Source organism: Bos indicus, chromosome 1 (assembly GCF_029378745.1).
Source record: "Bos indicus isolate NIAB-ARS_2022 breed Sahiwal x Tharparkar chromosome 1, NIAB-ARS_B.indTharparkar_mat_pri_1.0, whole genome shotgun sequence".
Taxonomy (NCBI): Eukaryota; Metazoa; Chordata; class Mammalia; order Artiodactyla; family Bovidae; genus Bos; species Bos indicus.
In genome coordinates this window covers 23,696,140-23,717,882 of record NC_091760.1, presented here as the reverse complement: position 1 = coordinate 23,717,882, position 21,743 = coordinate 23,696,140, and the positions used below count along the sequence as shown (strand labels likewise).

The window sequence follows — 21,743 nt, the reverse complement described above, 5'->3', positions numbered from 1 at the left end:
TTAAAGATCATTTGAAACACAGGTGGACCTAGAACTGGCCTGAAATTATTTAACCGGACTTCATTTAAACTGGATAAGCCTAAAAGGAACTACGACCTGCTTCCAAGGTGGCAAAAATATGCTACTCTTCAAGTTGTTTCTCACTTTGACCAATGTACACTTTGTCATTTTAGACATATCTTAGAAAATATATCGAAAAAGTCTAATGATTAAATAGTTTATTTCCTCTCTCCACATAAAATCACCCACTAATCCTGAAGTCAGCATAGGCAGAATTTAAAAAAACAAAAATCTTGAAATATTTTAAGATAAAATATGATAATTGAGTCTTTAAGATAACTTTAAAAAATAAGATAGGCCATGTCTAGGTATAGAATTATCCATTAACACAAAAGAATCATGGCTGCATATGTGAAGCACATCAACACAGTAATTCTTCACACTTGTGCAGTAATTCTTGATTAACAAAGTCTTAAAGGAAATAGTATTTACTTTATCACCTTTTTGTAGTATTATAAAACCACCATTTATTATATAACATATACAACCCATAAAATTCCAGACTTACCAAAAGATTCTGAATGTACCTACTCAAACTGACAGCAACTTTCCTGGTATTTTTAACTGCCCTAACGTAAAGAAAAGTTGTAGCTCCTCGGTTCCAGTCTACTACAATTATATTCATATCATCTTGGTTCAACAAAATCCTGACAAAGTTCTGAAGCCATGAAGGAGTGGAGCCCAGTGGTCTGTACCCATGAATCAGCCAGACTGCTTTCTTGCTTGTGTTGAAATTAATGTTAAGTGAGTCATTCTTCTCAAACAGTGATTCAGCACAAGTCGGGTTCTTCCTTGTATACAACATCAAAGATATCTCCATTTGGGGATTAAACAGATCTCTGAAGGAATCCTTTAAACTTAGATGAGAGAATTCAAGGCATGGTGCCTTATTCTCTGAAATTAAAAAAAAAAAAAGTCAGTCAAGCTAAGTATTGGGATAGTATTTATTTGATTCTATTCTTGTCACTGCTGCAAAGGAAATACTTGAACTTGGAAGGTGTGGAGGATTTTATTGTATTAGCAGTTTAACGTAATATACTGAGCAACTGCAATGTTGAAAGTAATTCATTGATTACTTAAGTAGACTTTTTGAACTAGATGTATTCAAAATTTACAATAAAATATAGAAATGAATGTGGCTGGTTAAAAATTAAGAATTAGTTTTATCAGTACAAAATAGCAATGATGTGATTGAAATCATTAATATTGTTAATAAGGAAAGTGTTATACACAGCAATAAAAGTCCACAAGTTGATATGAACTTTAACAATTTTGCAGAAGAATATCAAGATATAGATAATAAGCATTAGGAAAAAATATATTTTATCTGACTAGTGATCAAATAAAAACAAAAATATATCAATTTCTTCCTATCAAATTAAACACAATGAAAAAATAATTTTAATATGTAATACTTATAAGGGTAAATGTAACAAAGATTCATATATATGGATGCTCAGAGCAAAAGTTGATACTTCATTTTGAAATTGTATATGTGTGTATGTGTATACCACACATACAAAATATTAAAAATATTTAGTCTTCTTGATTTTCTTGCCTAGAGTTACACTAATGAAATGAGCACTGTGTTAAATATAAATATATTAATTATAGGGTTATGCATATTCACACAAAAATTTAAAACACCTTAGTTATCATCATATGTAATTTCATCAATGTGTGCATCCTATCTATCTATCTATCATCTATATACCTACATATCTACCCAGCCATCCATCCTAGATGAAAGCAGAGCAGAAAATGAAATATCTAAGCCAAACCAAAGCAATGGTCATTACTAGGCAGTGAAACATGGCTGTTTTTTCTTTTCATAGTTTTTAAGAATTGTAATTTTTTTTAAATGAGGATACAATCTCAAAATATTTTTTAATGACAGCATATGCTTGTACTACTTCTGAAAATTTAACTTGGTAAGAAGAGTTGGGAAAAAATTTGTCAATACATAGCAAAAATCACAAAAGTGTTAGTAAAGTTTATGCAGTAATTACACTTCTAAGAATTTACACCAAGAAAATAGTCTGAAAACACATAAAAAATGAATATACATTATTTGAATATTGGAGAAATAGAGGTAATTTAAAGGCCCAGAAATAATGTGCTCAAGTCATTACATACATTTATATGTATTTGATAAATATAAGTATCTATTTAACATATATAAACACACATTTAAAACTATACATCTATTTATATGCAAATATATTCAGAAAATACATAATAATATGCACTAGTTGCAATCATTCTAGTTGGGAAATTATATATGTGATATTATAATTATTCAGAAGGAGACAAAGAAGGAAGGAAGTGAAATTGAATTCCCAGATTAACAGCTGAGAGACACTTGGACAAGTGAAAAACTTTGATACTTCATTTGTTCTAAGTACAAAGGAATGAGGAAGTGGAAAGGAGGAATAAATTAAACCTCAAGGCAATATCAATGCTTAACAGAGTACAAATAGGGTAGACAATTGTGCTTATCCACCTTCCCACCAGCTGGAACTCTGAGAAGTCAAAATGCAATTGATATATCCAAACTGCTGGCCCACTAAAAGCCAAGGTAGATTTTACCTGGCCCTGGAATGAGAAATGAATAAACACAATCCCTGTGATGAAATAAGGGAAAGAAATCACCTATAACAAACAACAGAAAAGTCTATTGTCTATTACCAAATGCAGAAGTAATTGCAGGAAACTCTTTAGAACTCCATTAGAATGCAAGGAAAAAACACATCTCAAAAAGAGGAGGGTATTAAGAGAAAATTTATTGAGTCAAAAACAATAGCTTAAGGTTAAAATGGAATAAAAATATACTCCAATTCACAAAAAGGAAAAATGCAATTGCAGAATAAAAATTCATTTTACAGATGCAAAAACATGAAAATCTCACCTTATATATAGTAAGAAATGAAGGAGAAAAGATATTTAAATTATGAAGGTAAACATAGATATGGGATAGAAAATAAAGATTCAAATTAAAAATCATTATTCCCTTGGCAGGTAGGGAGGAAATGAGGAGAGAGGGGGTAGCAGTTAAAACAATTAAGGAAATAACTTCACACCAGGGTATACAAACTGAAAAAGGTTCACCAGTATCTGGAGAAATTCAGTTCATCAGACTCACTAAGAGACCTCCTAGAATCAGTTTTGGTTTCAATGAAAAATAAAAATATCCTAAAGATATTAAGGCAGAAAATCCAGGTTGCAGATAGAAGAATGAATTTATGATGACTTCATATTTGTCTTCCAAAATAATACATCAGACATATAAAAGTGTAATAAATGAAGACTATAAGTACAAAAGTTTGTGGCCCAATAATTTTATATGTTTCCTAAAGTACACCACCCAAAGTTGACTAAGTAAAGTTCCTGACATCATCACTATTAAATAAGTGAGAGCTTTATTGAAGACAAAATCCATAGAAACTCACAGTAAAAAAAAAAAAAAAAAGTGAGCATAGAAACAAGTTAGATACCAATGTAAGTGTAAACAGTGTAAAACTGAGTAAAACATAAATGCAATATCAGAAATTATTCTTATTCAAATGTTTAACAAGAATGTTTAGTATAAGTCAATATATACTAATAAGATGGTTCCTCTTTCCATGGAATTCTGTAGGCAAGAAAATTGGAGTAGGAAGCCTTCTCTTGAGGGGATCTTCTTGACCCAGGGATTGAATGTGGGTCTCCTGCAATGCAGGAAAATTCTTTACTGTGTGAGCCCCAGGGAAGCCTCAACGTATACTAATATAAGATGGAAATTTAGGTTAAAAGGGGTATAGATAAAGTGGTACGAAAATTCCTTAACTGGGGGATTCAGAATATGTCAATTTAAAAAATGTTAATAAATAGATAAGTATGGGTTTTAAAAAATATTGATTACCTTAACAGTTAACCATTATACTATGTAAAACAATAGACATAACTCTACACACTAAAACATATGAAACATGTATATATACAAAAGATACAAAGAAAATGAAAAATATAGAAAGTAGAAAGCACGAAATGATAAACTTACACAAAACAAAGTATTGTAACTGTAATAACGTCTTCCTATTAAAAAAAAATCACCTTCATAAAAAAGAAACTTAGCTACAAAATAAAGAAGTGCACTGCTGCTGCTGCTGCTGCTGCTAAGTCGCTTCAGTCGTGTTCGACTCTGTGTGACCCCATAGACGGCAGCCCACCAGGCTCCCCCGTCCCTGGGATTCTCCAGGCAAGAACACTGGAGTGGGTTGCCATTTCCTTCTCCAATGCATCAAAGTGAAAAGTGAAAGTGAAGTTGCTCAGTCATGCCTGACCCTCAGGGACCCCATGGACTGCAGCCCACCAGGCTCCTCCATCCATGGGATTTTCCAGGCAAGAGTACTGGAGTGGGGTGCCATTGCCTTCTCCAAAGAAGTGCACAGGAAATTTTAAATAAATGGATAGGTAGGTATATTCTACACAAGTAAAATAAAGACAAACTAGGTTGATATATTAGATGCAATCATGGCTCCAATACCTCACTGTTTCCTGAATCTATGCCATGCGGCTTGTAACTCTGAGGTATTCTCCCATCATAAGTGGGATGACTTGCCCCAATTTTTGATATGGGTACAAGTATTACAGCTTGTAATATTGGAAAATAGGGCCTTGGTGATGTAATGCAAACAGATGCTGAAGTGGGCTTGCACGTTAGAGCTGGGCATCCCACATTTCTGCCATCACAGTGAGAATATCCCAGGTCTGGCCTGCTAGAAAAGGAGAGACAGGTGTAAAAGAGCTAAGTTGTATTAGTCTCCCTAGTTGATTGACACCCAATTAAAAGCCAAACACGCCAGCAAACCCAACAAAGAAGAGCACTGCCTATACAATTCCCACCTGAAACCATAAATGTAGCAGCTACATTACATTAACCACCACCGAGGGTCTGTGTTTTTCGTTTTGTTTTGTTTAGCTTTTTTGTGACATTGTATAGTCAATTTGGGGCTTCCCAGGTGGTGCTAGTGGTAAAGAACCTGCTTGCCGATGCAGGAGACATAAGACAGGCTGGTTCAATCCCTGGGTTGGTAAGATCCAAGGGAGGAGGGCATGGCAACCACTCCAGTATTGTTGCCTGGAGAATTCCATGGACAGAGGGCCTGGCGGGCTACCGTCCATAAGGTTGTAAGAGCCAGAAACAACTGAAGCAACTCAACGTGTAAGCACACATAGTCAATTTCATTAATAATATTAATATCAGATAAAGTAAAACAAAACTTTTCAAATGATACAAAAAAGTCAAACTAGTGTACTGTAAAGCTCTTAAAGAATATCAAACTGACTCAACTCTGGTAGATTATAGAAAAAGAAAAAAATAATAAAGTTCTAGAAATCAAATACTTAACAGTTCAGTTCAGTTGCTCAGTCGTGTCCAACTCTTTGCGACCCCATGGACTGCAGCACGCCAGGCTTCCCTGTCTATCACCAATTCCTGGAGCTTGCTTAAACTCATGTCCATGGAGTCATTGATACCATCCAACCATCTCATCCTCTGTCATCCCCTTCTCCTGCCTTCAGTCTTTCCCAGCATCAGGGTCTTTTCCAATGAGTCAGTTCTTCACATCAGGTGGCCAAAGTATTGGAGTTTCGGCTTCAGTGTCCTGTTCCATGGACAGAGGAGCCTTGGTGGGCTACCGCCCATGGGGTTGCAAAGAGTCAGACACGACTGAGCGACTAACACATTTTGTGTGTGAATGAGACAAACAAGAGCTGAGAAAATTCATTAACACTATAACTGCTCTACATGAAGTGCAAATGGGAGCCCTTCAAGTTGAAATGAAAGACTGTTATACAATAACTTGAAATCATATAAAATGTAAAATTTTCTGGTAAAGGTGAATTATGAACAAATATAAAAAATACTATTGAAATTTTGATTTGTAACTCCACTTTTTATTTTCCATAGGATTTAAAAGACAAATGCATAGAAATAATTACAAATCTATGTCAATGGGTATGCAATATGTAAAGATATAACTGTGTCATCAATAACATAAAATGAGTGAAGTAGAGCTTAATGGAGTAGAGTATTTTAACTGAGAGTTTTTACTGAAGTCTTTATTACCATTATTGGAGCTAAATTAGTATCAATTTAAGATAGACTGTCATAACTTCAGATGTTATACATAATCCCTGTGATAAATACAATATATAGAATATACAGCAAAAAAAGATAAAGAGATCAAAATGTGTCAGCACAAAACAATCAACTAAAAACAAAGGAAGACATGATACTTCAAACCCATTTGGATGGCTACTATTAAAAAAGAAAAACAGGAAATAATTGTTGACAAGAATGTAGAGAAATTGGAACTTGTGTGCACTGCTGAAAGCTGCAGCTGCTGTGTTCATTGCAGCATTATTCACAAAAGCCAAAAGGTGGAAGCAACCCAAGTGTCCAGTAAAGGGGAATGGATAAACAAAACCTGGGGTATATATCCAGTGGAATATTATGCAGCCTTTAAAAGGAAGGAAAATCGTATACATGAAACAACGTGGAATAACTTTAAATATGTTATATTACATGAAATAAGATAGTCACAAAAATATTAATATAAATGCTATATGATTCATTAAAATGAGGTACCTAAGGAGTCAAATTTATCAAGGCATAAAGTAGAACAAGGGTTGCCAAGGGCTGGGAAAAAAGTGGTAAATGTGGAGTTGATGGGGTGCAGATTTTCAGTTTGGGAAGATGAAAATGTTCTAGAGATGGGTGATGGTGATGGTGGCACAACAGTGTGAACGCACTTAATAACACTGAACTATACACTTAAAATGGGAATTTTTAATATATGTCTTACCAAAATAGAAAAGGCTTCCCTGGTATCTCAGATAGTAAAGAATCTGTCTCCAATGTAGGAGACCCGGGTTTGACCCCTAGGTTGGGAAGATTCCCTGGAGAAGGAAATGGCAACCCATTCCAGTATTCTTGCCTGGGAAATACCATAGACAGAGGAGCCTGGAGGGCTACACTGGGGTCAATGAAGCCCAGTAGGGTCACAGTGAGTGACCTACCATGGGGTTACAATGAGCTGGACATGACTATGTGACCACATACACACACACACACACAACAATAAAACAAAAACAAACATCTTACAGAATCCAATTCCCATCATTATATTATGGATATCTGATTCCACACTTACTTTACCTCTGTAAACAGATAGAAAACTTGACAAAATATATGAAGAAAAAGTTTACACATTGGACAACAAAAAGCACACAGCTATGGTATCTTTACAAAGGTAAACAAATGATTTGAACCCTATATCTAATACCTTTCTACCTGGAGGCAGTTTCCAGACTTCAGTGCAGGAGGGTTGAACCCAACAAAACATGGCGGTTTTGCCAAGTTGGGGACAAAGACTGAAGTTTGAAAAAGTTGAATCTACTAGAATTTGTATCACAGCATACCACAAAGGAGGGAGCTATGCAGCGGCAGAACTCCAAACTCTGAGAGGAGTCTCTTCGAATCCACTGCTGAAGACAAACTGGTGCCTGCGTAGGGTGAAACTCCAAAAGAGCTGTCAGCTCAGCAACCTCGAAGGCCACGGCCTGCTGGGAGGCACTGCAGTTCTGACCAGCCAGGGTAGAGAAAACTCAGTGAACGTCACAGGCATTCAAGAGAGACTCTAGAAGGGTCAGACTTTACGGCAATGGAGCTAAACTAGCTCTAGAGTGAAAAAGAACTAAGGCCCATCCTTTCTCCTCATTCTCTCAGCTCTGCTTGCTTTGATTTGGCTTCATTCTCTGGCAGACAACATGTGTGAAATATTGAGAGACAATATTAACAATCTTGAGGTAAGCAAAGATTTTTCAGATATGATACAGTAAGCACAAAACATAAAGATAATAAATTGGAAACTGCCATAGTGAAAAATGTCTGCTCCTAAAAAGACACTGATAAGAATCTGAATGTTCAGGTTTGCAAAATGTACATATGAAAAAGTACCATATCCCAAATACATATGTGTATGTATGTGTGTGTATATATATATATTATATATAATATATATATTATGTGTATATGTTTTATGTGTGTATACACACATGTGCTGTGTATGCTCAGTCACTCAGTCATATTGGACTTTTTGCAACCCCATGATCTGTAGCTTGCCAGGCTCCTCTGTCCATGGAATTTTCCAGGCAGGAATCCTGAAGTGGGTTGCCATTTTCTACTCTAGGGGATCTTCCCTACCCAAGGATCGAAACTGCATCTCTTATGTCTCCTGCATTGGCAGGCAGATTCTTTACCACTGCACTGCCTAGGAAGCCCTGTATACACATATACAGTCATGTCCAACTCTTTGCGACAGCATGGACTGTAGCCCACCAGGCTCCTCCATCCATGGGATCTTCCAGGTAAGAATAATGGAGTGGGTTGGCATTTCCTTCTCCAGTACACTTATACATATATGTAAAATTAAAAAGTTACTTTCAAAAAAATGACAAAAGAATTGAAGGCACTTCACAAGAGAGTTGTCTAATGGCTACTAGGCTCAAAACTGATGGTCAACATCATTAGTTGTCAAAGGTAATGGGTTTTTAAATATAATAATTACTACAATAATTATTTGATTTGAGTTAGATAAAAACATTCTGTTTAAAAGTAAAATTATGTGAACTAGAAGAAGAGTACAATTAATGTATACATATACCATCTCAGATTGAGGAGTGACTTTTTAGCATTAAAAAAAGGAAGAAACCATAAAGTATCAGACCAACAGATTTCACAGCAGGTGAATTTAAAACTTCTGTACATAAACACTAAGGGTTTCCCTGGTGATTCAGTGGTAAAGAATCCACCTGCCAATGTAGGAGATTCACGTTTGATCCCTGGGTCGGGAAGATCCCCTGGAGAAGAAAATGGCAACCCATTGCAGTATTCTTGCCTGGAAAACCCCAGGCTATAGTTTGTGGGGTCACAAAAGAGTTGGACGTGACTTAGCAACTAAACAACAACAACATAAACACTATAAACTAGCCAAATGACAAAAAAAAAAAAAAACTTAGGACAATATTTTCAATACAAAGTAGAAGAGGAATTAATATACATAAAGAACTATTAATGAAGAAAAAGAATGCCCCAAGTGAACACCAAGTGACGACTATAAAGACATTTTACAAAATTAAATACTCAAACATAAATGTATAAAAATGTGCTCAATATTCTTAATAACTAGTAAAGATTAATTAAAATAATATCATTGTATCATTTTTACCATTATACCATGACCATTAACACTGATACATATCACATCATTTTTAAAGTGGTTATTTAGGAATAAACTAAATACATGGCAGAGTCTATAAATTATGATGTATCCATAGTAATGCAGCAAGTAAGAAATCTATATAGTCTATAAATATACACATATAGTCCTAATTTTAGCTATAATACATAGTATATATGCAGTAAACTCTAACTCATATTTGTTCACATACACAAATATTTACTGTATTAGAACTGGTAGGAAATAGACCACTATCATAATTGTAGTTTGTGGTGATGGTAATATTCGATATTTTGTCTATCTTTTTATATTTTCTCTGTGTTTCTCCCTCCTGAATTTTAATATTTTCTCAACGTTTTAAATCTAACATACTTTTTGTTATAAGGAGTGTTATAAGGAGGAGAAATGGTTTAAATAGACTTGAATTGATTTAAAAAAATGATAAATAATGTTATTGGCTGAAAGATAAAGATATTTAGAACAGAAAAATAAGTATTGATGTTGTTTGAAAATTTAACAAATTGAGGTTCTTGGGACTGGTCTAAATTACTCTGATTAGAAATTCAGTAGCAAGAGCACAATACTGGATTTCATTATCAAATATGTAGAAAGATAATGACTCTAGCAATAATCTCAACAGAGCAGTGCACTGAGAAAGAAGTGTGAAAATCTTCCTAGATTTAAAATTATAGAAGCAGTAAACTTTTAAAAAATATCAAAGACATATGACATCAGGAACAATGATTCTAGGCTGCTCAGCTCTAACTGAAGTATATTTCCATTATAGTTGCAATGGTTGTGAAGAAGAGAACAAGGAGATCCAAACCAACAAGAGTTCAGAGGTGTGAACAGCGCCTTGGACATGGATGACTGAGACCCAAATGTCTTTAATTTCTTTCAAACTTCTCTTGTGAATTTGAGCAAATGTTTTTCTGCTCTCATTTCTAGGCCTTGGTTTCTTTAAATGGAAGGAGTTGAAATAAATGGTCCCCTATGACTTCTATTATCCTAATATTCTTTGATTTCAAACCCACTTACACACAAATTAGTCTGTCTTGCTACTTTAAGCACTGACAAAATAAATAACAGAGAGTCCTCAAAATCCAGTCATAAAAAATTACCAATCCTAACACACTCTATAAAGATTTACTTCTTCCTCTGATAATCCTCTGAAATCCACATTCATCCCAAAGAGCCTGCATGAAAACCTCCTTCCTTCCCTTTCTTCATTTCTAAAAGAAAAATGTACTTCCTTCTCTTTCTTCATTTCTAAAAGCAAAATTGTACTTGTTAACAGCAATAACATCAATAATATTAATGATGGTTTATGATTATTTAGCAATCACTCCCGGAGAAGGCAATGGCACCCCACTCCAGTACTCTTGCCTGGAAAATCCCATGGATGGAGGAGCCTGGAAGGCTGCAGTCCATGGGGTTGCAGAGAGTCGGACACTGAGTGACTTCACTTTCACTTTTCACTTTCACTCATTGGAGAAGGAAATGGCAACCCACTCCAGTGTTCTTGCCTGGAGAATACCAGGGACGGGGGAGCCTGGTGGGCTGCCGTCTATGGGGTCGCACAGAGTCAGACATGACTGAAGTGACTTCACTTAGCAATCACTCCATGCCAGGCACTGTACTGTTTTATATTTGCTACCTTTTTCCTCAAGAAAGTGAAATTTTAAAAGATTAAATAACCTGAAAATACATTTATTTAGCATGTAATAAGAAATCAAGATATTCAATCAGTAACTTTTCAACTGTGCAAATATTTGAAAAGCTGTTGAAAATACACTGACAGCTGACCAAACAAGCAAAATATAGTAAGTGACTGATAAGACTTTGATCAGGAATTCTTTGTTTAAAAAAAAAAGGAATTCTTAAGCATGAGTTTAAAAATGGGTATAAAAAATGACAAGGAGAGTTTATTCAAATGTGGTTTCTTGAGCCATGCCCAGAGATTCTGATTGGAAGGTACATCTACATTTTTAAAGGCACAACTCAGGGAATTCTGATATACGTAGTACATACAAGTCTACCATAACTGTACATGGGTAGATACAGCGTGAGGTCCTATAGCTGGAAATCAATCTTAGAGAATTAAAGAGAAAATGCATCTGGAAGAAAACAGTGGATTACTCTAACCTAATTTATATTGCTTTAGAATTGACCAAATCACTCATTTATGTTATCTCCTTTGAGCCTGAAAATGCACTGAAATGGTATTATAAATTTTACTTCCACTTAAAAATGAAGAAACTGATGCTCAGGGAGGTTAAATGATTTGGCCTGGGAGAACAGCCACCAGACTTGAATCTGCATCTTTTAACTGTAAATCCCAGTTTCTTTCATAACACCCTTAAAGTAACTTTGGTACAATAAATTACAAAGTTGTTTGTGAACATTTGATGTTAGTAAATCAATAGAAATAGATTACTAGTCACATCAGAAAGATTTTTATAAAGTTTAGAGAAAAATAATGATGACTTTGTTGAGTCTGTGGGCTCAGAATTCCATGGCTTTTGGAATGACTATTGCCCTACAGACAGTCCACTCAGTAAGGTTCTACAAATATACTCTTACTACTAAAAGTGTGGTCTGCATACATATGAGCATCAACTGGGAGTGAATTAAAATTGCAGAATCTTGGGCTTCACCCTCCATCCTGTGAAGAAGAATCTGCATTTTTTTTAATTTTATTTAATTTTTAAACTTTACATAATTGTAGAATCTGCATTTTAAACACAATGCCCAGGAGTCCAGAAGTCCAGGGCTGTAAGCTCTATCACCTTAACAAAAATGACTCCATCTTTCCGAATCTCATTTTCCTCACCTGTGAAATGAGAAAGATGAACTAATCTATCTTTAACATCTCTTCTATTAGTTACTTACTGGAGCATAGGAGTTGACAAACTATGGCCTGTGGGCTAAATCTGACCAGCACGCTAAGAATGATTTTACAATTTTAAAAAATTTAAAAAAAAGAATATTTTGTGACATGAAAATTTTGGTAATTCAGCTTTTAGTGTCCATTGTGCATATGTGCTCAGTCACTTCAGTCGTGTTCAACTCTTTGTGACTCCATGGACTGTAGCCCGCCAGACTCCTCTGTCCATGGGATTCTCCAGGCAAGAATACTGGAGTGGGTTGCCATGCTCTCCTCCCAGGGGATCTTCCCAACCCAGGGATCAAAACTGTGCCTTCTGCCTCTCCTGCATTGCAGGCAAATTCTTTACCCACTGAGCCACTTGGGAAGCCCTTAGTGTCCATCAATACATTTAAAATAGAACACAGCCAGACTCATTGGTTTATGAACTGTCTATGGCTATTTTCATGCCATGATAGCAGAGTTGAAAGGATGTAATCAAGACTGTAGGGCCCTCAAAGCCTAAAACATTCACTATCTGGCCCTTTACAGAAATATTTGCTGACACTTGCTATAGTAATAATGGTAACAGCCACAACCACCATTTCAGCAGATATTAGGACTCAAAAGTATACTAAGAACACATGTGCATATAATTTAAATATATATGCATATACATATATATTTGTATATACAGTAGTTTGTTCAGCTACTTCTCTACTTCTATTGATTCTATTTAAAAGTTTTGAAATGATCTGACTAATCCCAGTTTTTCAGGATGTTTTTCCATTTTTGAAGGCAGATGTAATTATTCTCATGTTGAGTGTAAGAAATGCTTCTGAAAAATATATTTCAGAACCTCTAGTGGAGAAGGGAAGAGCATGTATAATTTTAATAAAAACATATTTATCTGAAATAAATTACTGAAATTTCAACAAAATATCCTAGGTAGGTAAGAACTTATGTAAAATGAGAGAACACTTGCATGGGTTAAGTATGATTCTAATACTCAGCCAATCTTTTAATTTTTCTTATTTTTTATTTATTGTTATTAATATCTAAAACGTCTGATATTTTATTTCTGTTGACAGAGCCAGAAACACACTTTATAATCATATCTGTGTTTTATCAATTGAGAACAACTTCCTATCTACTAATCAAAGCAACAAATTGAGAAAGTCTACCATAATATTGATGTAGAATGATGTCAACTATGATATAACACAAAGGATAGGAGTCTATACTTTAGAATTCTTTCAAATTAAGGTACCACTACTGTACATTGTGGCTCAGCTGGCTCTCCTGCAATTAGGGAGACCTGGGTTCGATCCCTGGGTAGGGAAGATCCCCTGAGGAAGGGAAAGATTACCCACTCCAGTATTCTGGCCTAGAGAATTCCACGGACTGTATAGTCCACAATGTCACAAAGACTCGGACATGAGTGACTTTCACTTTCACATTCACTGTACATTACAAAACCACAAAATACCTATCAAAAAAATTCCAAGTAAGTAAAATATAAATGATGAACTGTATATTATTACCATTCAAAGTCTGTATTTGAATATAGAACAAACATTTCCAGAATTTATTTTTAAGCTCACATATACAATTGAAAAGAAACAAGAAATAATTTGAATTTTTAGTTGATATTTTAAGGTTATTCAAGTATGCATTCAAGAAATTTTTAAAAAGATTTTAAAACAAAGGAAATGGCCTTCTTTTGGAAAATCTCTACAGAAAACTATTCATTATGATTGTAAAATTGCTACTTATTATCATAAAGTAGAACAAGAAGTTCTACTGAACTATTTATTACCATAAAGTAGTAAATGATATTACTTAAATTAGTAAATTTTATTACCGTAAGCCAGTAAACCAGGACAATTTCAATATTATTATCATAAACTTGTTCTGGTTTCTGTTTTGTTGTAAAGTGATAGGACAAAGCAAAACATTGTAGAATATGTTTCTATTGTTTCTTTTGCAACTGACAATTTACCTATGAAAAAGTTGTCCTCAAAAGTAGGGTTATTTAAACAAACAAACAAAAAAAAAACCAAGATGTTTATTAAGCCATGATTTCCAATACTGAAGAAAATTCCCTAGCACTAAATTATTCTAGATTTCTCGTGAATATTTGTATTTGTTCTATTTATATCTCCTTGAAAAAAAAATTTCTAGTAAGTAAAATACAGAACATACAATGTACCAAACACACACACACACAAACGTTCATAATAATCTGTTTGCACATGAATACCCATAATTACAGTATATTTTTATACCATAATGTTATATCATTCTTTATCCAAGAATTCAAACCAAACAATATTTAATACATATTTTAATATAAATCATATTATCAGTTCTTACCAGATCTTGCCCAGCACATCAAACAGAGAAAAATGTATACTCTCATTTGGAATCTGATAAAAGTAAAAGAAGCACTCAGATTCACCAAAAAAGAAATTCTAAAATTCATTATGGTTTCTCTTTGGTAGGACTGTCACAGTCTGGTAGGTTTTAATGTTAAAGGTTTTATCCTTGGCTTTTGCTCCTCCCTGTTTGTTGAAAAGGTGAGGCAGTTCGTTTTCTCCCATTTAGCTTGTACTTGTGAGAAGGTTTTATGAGTTAAACACTGTAATAAGTGTTTAGCTACACGAGGTGAATTTAAGGGAAAGAAAAAGATAATTATATCTTTCTTTATTCCTCTTAACCTCAGGATTTCAGAAATGGTTGGGAAGAAGATGTTTGTTGAAACCTTAAAGCAAATGTGATGTTAGAAAACACTAGAAATAAAGAGAGTCAGAAAAAGTTGTGGTTTATGTTCATTCTGATTACAAACTAAGTTGTCTTTATAACCATGAAATCAATAATAAAATTCATATCCACCAAGATTCCTTTTTATATATATGTCATTTTGCAACCCAAACTCAGTGGCTATTTTAAAATTGAAAATGCTAGCCTGTCTCTTGAGATCTACTATTTGAAGATTTTAAAAATATTTTTGTTTTTAACATAGCAGACATTTTAAAATTATTACAAGATTTCAACTATGTACTTCATTTTTCCCTTATTTTCCTTCTAACAATGGATGTTGGTAGGCAAGGAAAAGAGAGAATCGCTATTCTCTATGTATGTGCATTGTAAGTTCAAAAATTAAATTTGTTTGGAAATTCAAGTCTCTGTAAACTTCAAAAGATACTTTAAGAACAAACCTGTTTAATTCACATCAGTCAGTACAAACTATGCTGAGGTCTGGGGAGGTGCTTCAGAGGAACCACAAACAAAATGAGGTATTCATTTAAAAATCATGAAAAATGTAACTGCTGCTGAGATGTCATCATTATTTTGACCTATTCGGTCTCTGGGAATTTTATGTGAGACTTCAGTTTTAAAAGGGTGCCAACATGATAATTTGGAGACCAACAAATAATCATTTAGCTGTAACAAGTGTACCTTTCTAACAAAGATATAAGCAAACTACATGTTTTCAGAATGTGGGAAGAAAGATAAATGTCATACATTTAAGAGAAACTCTAAACAAGTTTAGAGTCAAATTAACAGATAAGTCTTTCTTCACATATCGTTTTCCTTTTGCTCTGTGCTTTTGCTGTCACACTTAAATATGAATCCTGCACATTATTTTCATCTTAACCATCCTAAAGAGCTCATATTGAAAATACCAAGTTGGCATTTAGGACAAAACAATCCATGGAAAAATTTCAAAATATAAAATTATGCTTCATTTTCATACATTTCACTTACTGTAAATTGTGAGAAAGTTGAGACCATTAATGTCCACTGCATCAAATAGCAAAACTAGTGGGAAGATAAAATATTATATAAAAGGAGTATATTTTACTAAGATAATATATATGTACTAATTAGTCTCCTTGTATTTAAAAGAATGATTTTAAGATCTGCCAGACATGTATACAGTATAAATCATACTATAAGAGTGAAAATGAGGATGATGATGAAGAAGATAAAAAATTGATGAAGCCCTATACACCAAGTAAGTTTCTAGGCATGTTATAGTTAGTTATAGAAGGTAGTTGAGTAGACTTATTGAGATGAAGGAGTCATTTTTTTGTCAGAATATATTTTGGGACAAAAAGTTGTGTAATTTAGCAATATGTGTCAAAATGCTTAATGTCCTCACCCTTTGGTTCTATAATTAAATATCCCAGATACTTTGCCAAAGAAGTACAATCACACCCATGCACAAAGATATATGAGCCAGGAAGTTCATCTCAGCATATTTGTAATAGCCAAAAAAAGTGGAAACAACACAAATGCTGACCAGTGGAGGATTCATCTAATTATATATATTGTGTTGCTGTTTGTTTAGTTGCTAAATTGTGTGGACTCTTTGTAATCCCATAAACTGTAACCCACCAGGATCCTCTGTCCGTGGGATTTCCCAGGCAAGAATACTGAAGTGGGTTGCCACTTCCTTCCCCAGGGTATCTTCCCAACCCAGGGAGAGAACCTATGTCTCCTGCATTGGCAGGTGGGTTCTTTATTGCTGAGCTACTTTTATATATTAATACATACTGTGAATTAAAATTAATGATGCAGAGAAATCAATATTTATTGGTGTAGAAAGCCTTCATTACATGGTTTTGGGGTGATCAGTTCAGTCATTCAGTCATGTCCAACTCTTTGCAACCCCATAGAATACGGCAAAAAAGGCTTCCCTGTCCATCACCAACCCTTGGAGATTGCTCATACTGATGTCCATCGAGTCAATGATGCCATCCAACCATCTCATCCTCTGTCATCCCCTTCTCCTCCTGCCTTCCATCTTTCCCAGCATCAAGGTCTTTTCCAAAGAGTCAGTTCTTCAAGTCAGGTGGCCAAAGTGTTGGAGCTTCAGCATCAATCCTTCCCATGAATATTCAGGACTGATTTCTTTAGGATTGACTGGTTGGATCTTCTTGCTGTCCAAGTGACTCTCAAGAGTCTTCTCCAACACCACAGTTCAAAAGCATCAGTTCTTCAGTGCTCAGCTTTCTTTATGGTTAAACATTTCCCTCATAGCTCAGTTGGTAAACAAACTGCCTGCAATGCAGGAGACCCTGGTTCAATTCCTGGGTTGGGAAGATCTGCTGAAGAAGGGATAGACTACCCACTCCAGTATTTTTGGGCTTCCCTTGTGGCTCAGCTGGTAAAGAATCCACCTGCAATGTGGAAGACCTGGGTTCGATCCCTGGATTGGGAAGATCCCTTGGAGAAGGGGAAGGCTACCTACTCCAGTATTCTGGCCTGGAGAATTCCATGGACTGTATAGTCCATGGGGTCACAAAGAGTTGGACACGACTGAGTGACTTTCACTTTCACTCACATCCATACATGACTACTGCAAAAACCATAGCCTTGACTATATGGACCTCTGTCAGCAAAGTAATGTCTCTGCTTTTAAATATGCTGTCTAGGCTTGTCAGCCTTTCTCCAAGGAGCAAGCGTCTTTTAATTTCATGGCTGCAGTCACCATCTGCAGTGATTTGGAGCCCAAGAAAATAAAGTTGGTCACTGTTTCCATTGTTTCCCCATCTATTTGCTATGAAGTGATGGGATCGCATGCCATGATCTTAGTTTCTTGAATGTTGAGTTTAAAGCCAGCTTTTTCCCTCTCCTCTTTTACTTTCATCAAGAGGCTCTTTAGTTCCTCTTCACTTTCTGCCATAAGGGTAGTGTCATCTGCATATGTGAGGTCATTGATATTTCTCCCACCAATCTTGATTACAGCTTTTGCTTCATCAAGCGTGGCATTTTGCACGATGTACTCTGCATATAAGTTAAACAAGCAGGGTGACAATATAGACTTGACATACTCCTTTCCCAATTTAGAACCAGTCCACTGTTCCATGTCTGGTTCTAACTGTTGCTTTTTGACCTGCATACAGATTTCTCAGGAGGCAGGTAAGGTAGTCTCATATTCTCATGTCTTTAAGAATTTTCCACAGTTTTTTGTGACCCATACAGTCAAAGGCTTTAGAATAGTCAATGAAGCAGAAATAGATGTTTTTTAAATAGATGTTTTTTTTCTGGAATTCTCTTGCTTTTTCTATGATCCAACAGATGTTGGCATTTTGATAAAAGGCAAGCTAAAGATAAAATGTATAGTAAGGTACATAGTAAGATACACATGTATTTTCCTAAAATATGTTTTATGTTATGTATATGCTAAGTCACTTCAGTAGTGTCCGATTCTTTTTGACCCTATGGACCATAACTTGCCAAGATCCTCTGTCCACAGGATTCTCCAGGAAAAAATACTGGAGTGGGTTACCATTTCCTCCTCTAGGGGATCTTCCCATCCGAAGAATCAAACACATGTCTCTTATATCTCCTGCATTGGCAGGTGGGCTCTTTACCACTAGCACCCTGGGAAGCTCTCTAAAATCACAGAACTATCTACAAAAGCAGGCTTCTTGTCAGAACACTCTTGGCTGCAGAAGCAGACACACACGCAGGCATGCCAGCTCTGCACACCGCTCTACCACCACACATGTGTGGGCACTCAATCCCTGCTCCAAGGAGGACCAGCCTGACCAGCTCATGGGAAGACCTGGTGAACATTGCAGGAGTGGGGTCTCCTAACATAAGAAAACCTTCCTTACATATATACAAGTCAGGATGCATGTCCTGGGGAAAGGACATGCATCCTGACTTGTATATATGTATGTTAGGAAGGTTTTCCTCCAGAATATTTATATCTGCATGGTAGACTCCTTGATGAATTCACTGTCTTAGTTATCTCTTTAATATTACAAATATTTCTTTTAATAAATATCTAATGCAAGTAAAACAACACAACAAGTTATATTTACTTGGGACAAATATGATTAAGGAAATCAAAACAAAGAAAAACTGAGAGTAAGAAAAATAATGAAGACAGGTGAGGTTAATTTTTCAAAGATATTCAGTGCACACCCTTAACATTAATTCCATAAGTTTCTCCATTCACTCATTCATGTGTTCATTCATTTATGCAACTTTTATTAAGCATCTACTGATTTCCAGGTTTAACTTGGTTGCTGAACATTAAAATAGAGACATTCATTTAGTCAAACTGTATTATTTCAGCAACTAGTTATGATATATCTACAGAGGTATCAGGGATTGTTCTAGATATCGAAATATATTACCTTATAGTATTTCACAGAGAAGAGGGATTGGAAAAGATATGTCTAGAAAACTATGGAACCAGACAGGTGGAGCAACCAGCTAATCTACAGTACTGAATGGCAAGCCTTGCAAGAAATGCTATTTGGGCTGAACTACAAAAGAGAATAAGTCATCTGGACAAAGAAGGGGAGAAAGGAACTCTGGAGCTCTAGTTATATATATACATATATGGGCTTCCCTGGTGGCTCAGCAGGAAGGAACCTGCCTGTCAGTGCAGGAGACATGGGTTCAATCCCTAGGTTGGGAAGATCTCTTGGGAAAGGAAATGGCAACCCACTCCAGTATTCTTGCCTAGGAAGTCCCATGGACAGAGGAGCCTGGCAGGCTATAGTCCATGAGGTCTCAGGAGTTGAACACAACTTAGCAACTAAACCACCATCACCATATATATGTGAGCATGTGTGCATGCTTAGTCACTTCATTGTGTCAGACTCTGTGTGACCCTATGGACTATATAGCCCATCAGGCTCCTCAGTCCATGGGATTCTCCAGGCAAGAAAACGGAGGTGGGCTGCCTGTACCCTCCTCCAGATGATCTTCCCGACCCAGGGATCAAACTCGCATCTCCTTCATTGCAGGAAGATTCTTTACTGCTGAGCCATCAGGGAAGTGCATGCGTGCACACACATGTGCACGTGCGCACGCGCGCACACACACACACACACACACACACATTTTTGATGTCTTTATGCAGTTATGGGTATAAGGCATCCTGATATGAGTGAGAAAAGACTAATTATTTATCCATGCATCTAACCCATTAGATTTTATATGTGATTATATGTGACTGATGGTGCAAGAAATGGTGAGAATAAAAGGGATTCTTTTTAAGCTACCACTAGGTTTATCACCATTCATTCACTCAGTATCAATTAGGAAATACAAAGAAAGGCCAAATTCTGAGCAAACAGCTAACTGCTTTGAGCTGACTTTCAAACCTTAAAACATTAAATAATTATTCTAGAGGTACACATGCCATAAACTTATGTACTTTCAAAATAAAAGATGTGATAAGAACACCAAAATCATACACACCATAGACAAAAAAAAAATGATGCAAATTTCAGTCCAGCAAAAAAACATGATGACTTATATGCACTACATATTTTACAGTCAAACCTGAAGTTACAGCTCCCAGATAAGCAATGTCTGAGGAGTTAAAGAGAAAATATCTTGGTTTGGATAAAAATTTGGAGGTAAATGAATTTAAAAATCAATAGATCTACTCATAATAGAGACCTGCAAGTATCCACTTATTTGATCAACATGTATTTGCTATCTGCTTGTAATGTGCAGAGTTTCCCTTGCGGCTCAGACAGTAAAAAATATGCCTGCGATGTGAGAGACCTGGGTTCTGTCCCTGGGTTGGGAAGATCCTCTGGAGGAGGTAATGGCAACCCACTTCGGTATTCTTGCTGGAGAGTTCCCATGGACAGAGGAGCCTTGAGGGCTATACAGTTCATGGGGTTGCAGAGTCGGACATGACTGAGCGACTGAGCACACACACACACAGTGTGCATGTTTTCACAACCCCCTCCCACTATGCTACAATACTGATGAAAGAAGAAAGAAGAAATGGAGACAGGACTTAAAAGACTTATGATATATCGACTGAAGGTAACTACTGAAGTCATTGACACATAATTTTCTATTTACATGTTCAAGAAATCTGCTTCTCCCATTAACACTCTAAGGTGATTTAGAAGGACATATCTTTATAGGCACCTTTGTTTTCCAAGGATTAAAAATAGCGCCTGGCACATAGTGAGCACTCAGAAAATATCTATTAAATGAGGTAATTATATTAGTCCAATACAATCCTTAAGAAATAGATCTTGAATTCTAAAAAGTGAAATTACTTAAAGTTATAAAATTAAGTAATGTCAGAATTCAGTTAGAAATCTGGATTCCAAAGATGTGTCCTTTCCATCAAAAAAGATGATTTCTTTGGTCCAGTAACCATGTAAAAGAAAACTTTTCTTTGGTCCATGTAAAAGAATACTTTTTCAACTCAAATGAACTATCACCACATTTCTATGCAGACATATGGTATCAGAAAGGAAGCCAAGTTAACAGTTGACAATATTTTGTTTAATATATCAAAATATTGAGATTCTGAGTAAGTTTTCTTCCTCCTTTCAGGAATTTTTTTTTTCAATCCTCCTCAAGTAAGGAGTAATTTTTCACCTTGGTCCATAGTTTACAAAGTACAGCCCTGGAGCCTATTATACAGAGTGAAGTAAGCCAGAAAGAAAAACACCAATACAGTATACTAACGCATATATATGGAATTTAGAAAGATGGTAACGACAACCCTGTATGCGAGATACCAA

At 35.6% G+C, this 21,743-nt stretch overlaps 1 protein-coding gene across 2 annotated transcripts in view; it reads right to left on the bottom strand.

Annotated features, from left to right (window-relative positions):
- Positions 1 to 14,746, bottom strand: part of LIPI (lipase I) — a 72,491-nt gene extending 57,745 nt beyond the window's left edge. Inside the window, exons 1-2 of one of the 2 annotated variants that reach the window (XM_070786495.1) lie at positions 14,587 to 14,746; positions 569 to 954 (exon numbers count right to left, since the gene is read on the bottom strand). In XM_070786495.1, the coding sequence (XP_070642596.1) occupies positions 569 to 954; positions 14,587 to 14,695 (495 nt within the window). In that variant the 5' untranslated portion in view covers positions 14,696 to 14,746. The remainder of the gene's footprint in view (positions 1 to 568; positions 955 to 14,586) is intronic. The other variant, XM_019965214.2, reaches the window with a different exon arrangement.
- Positions 14,747 to 21,743: the final 6,997 nt, after the last annotated feature.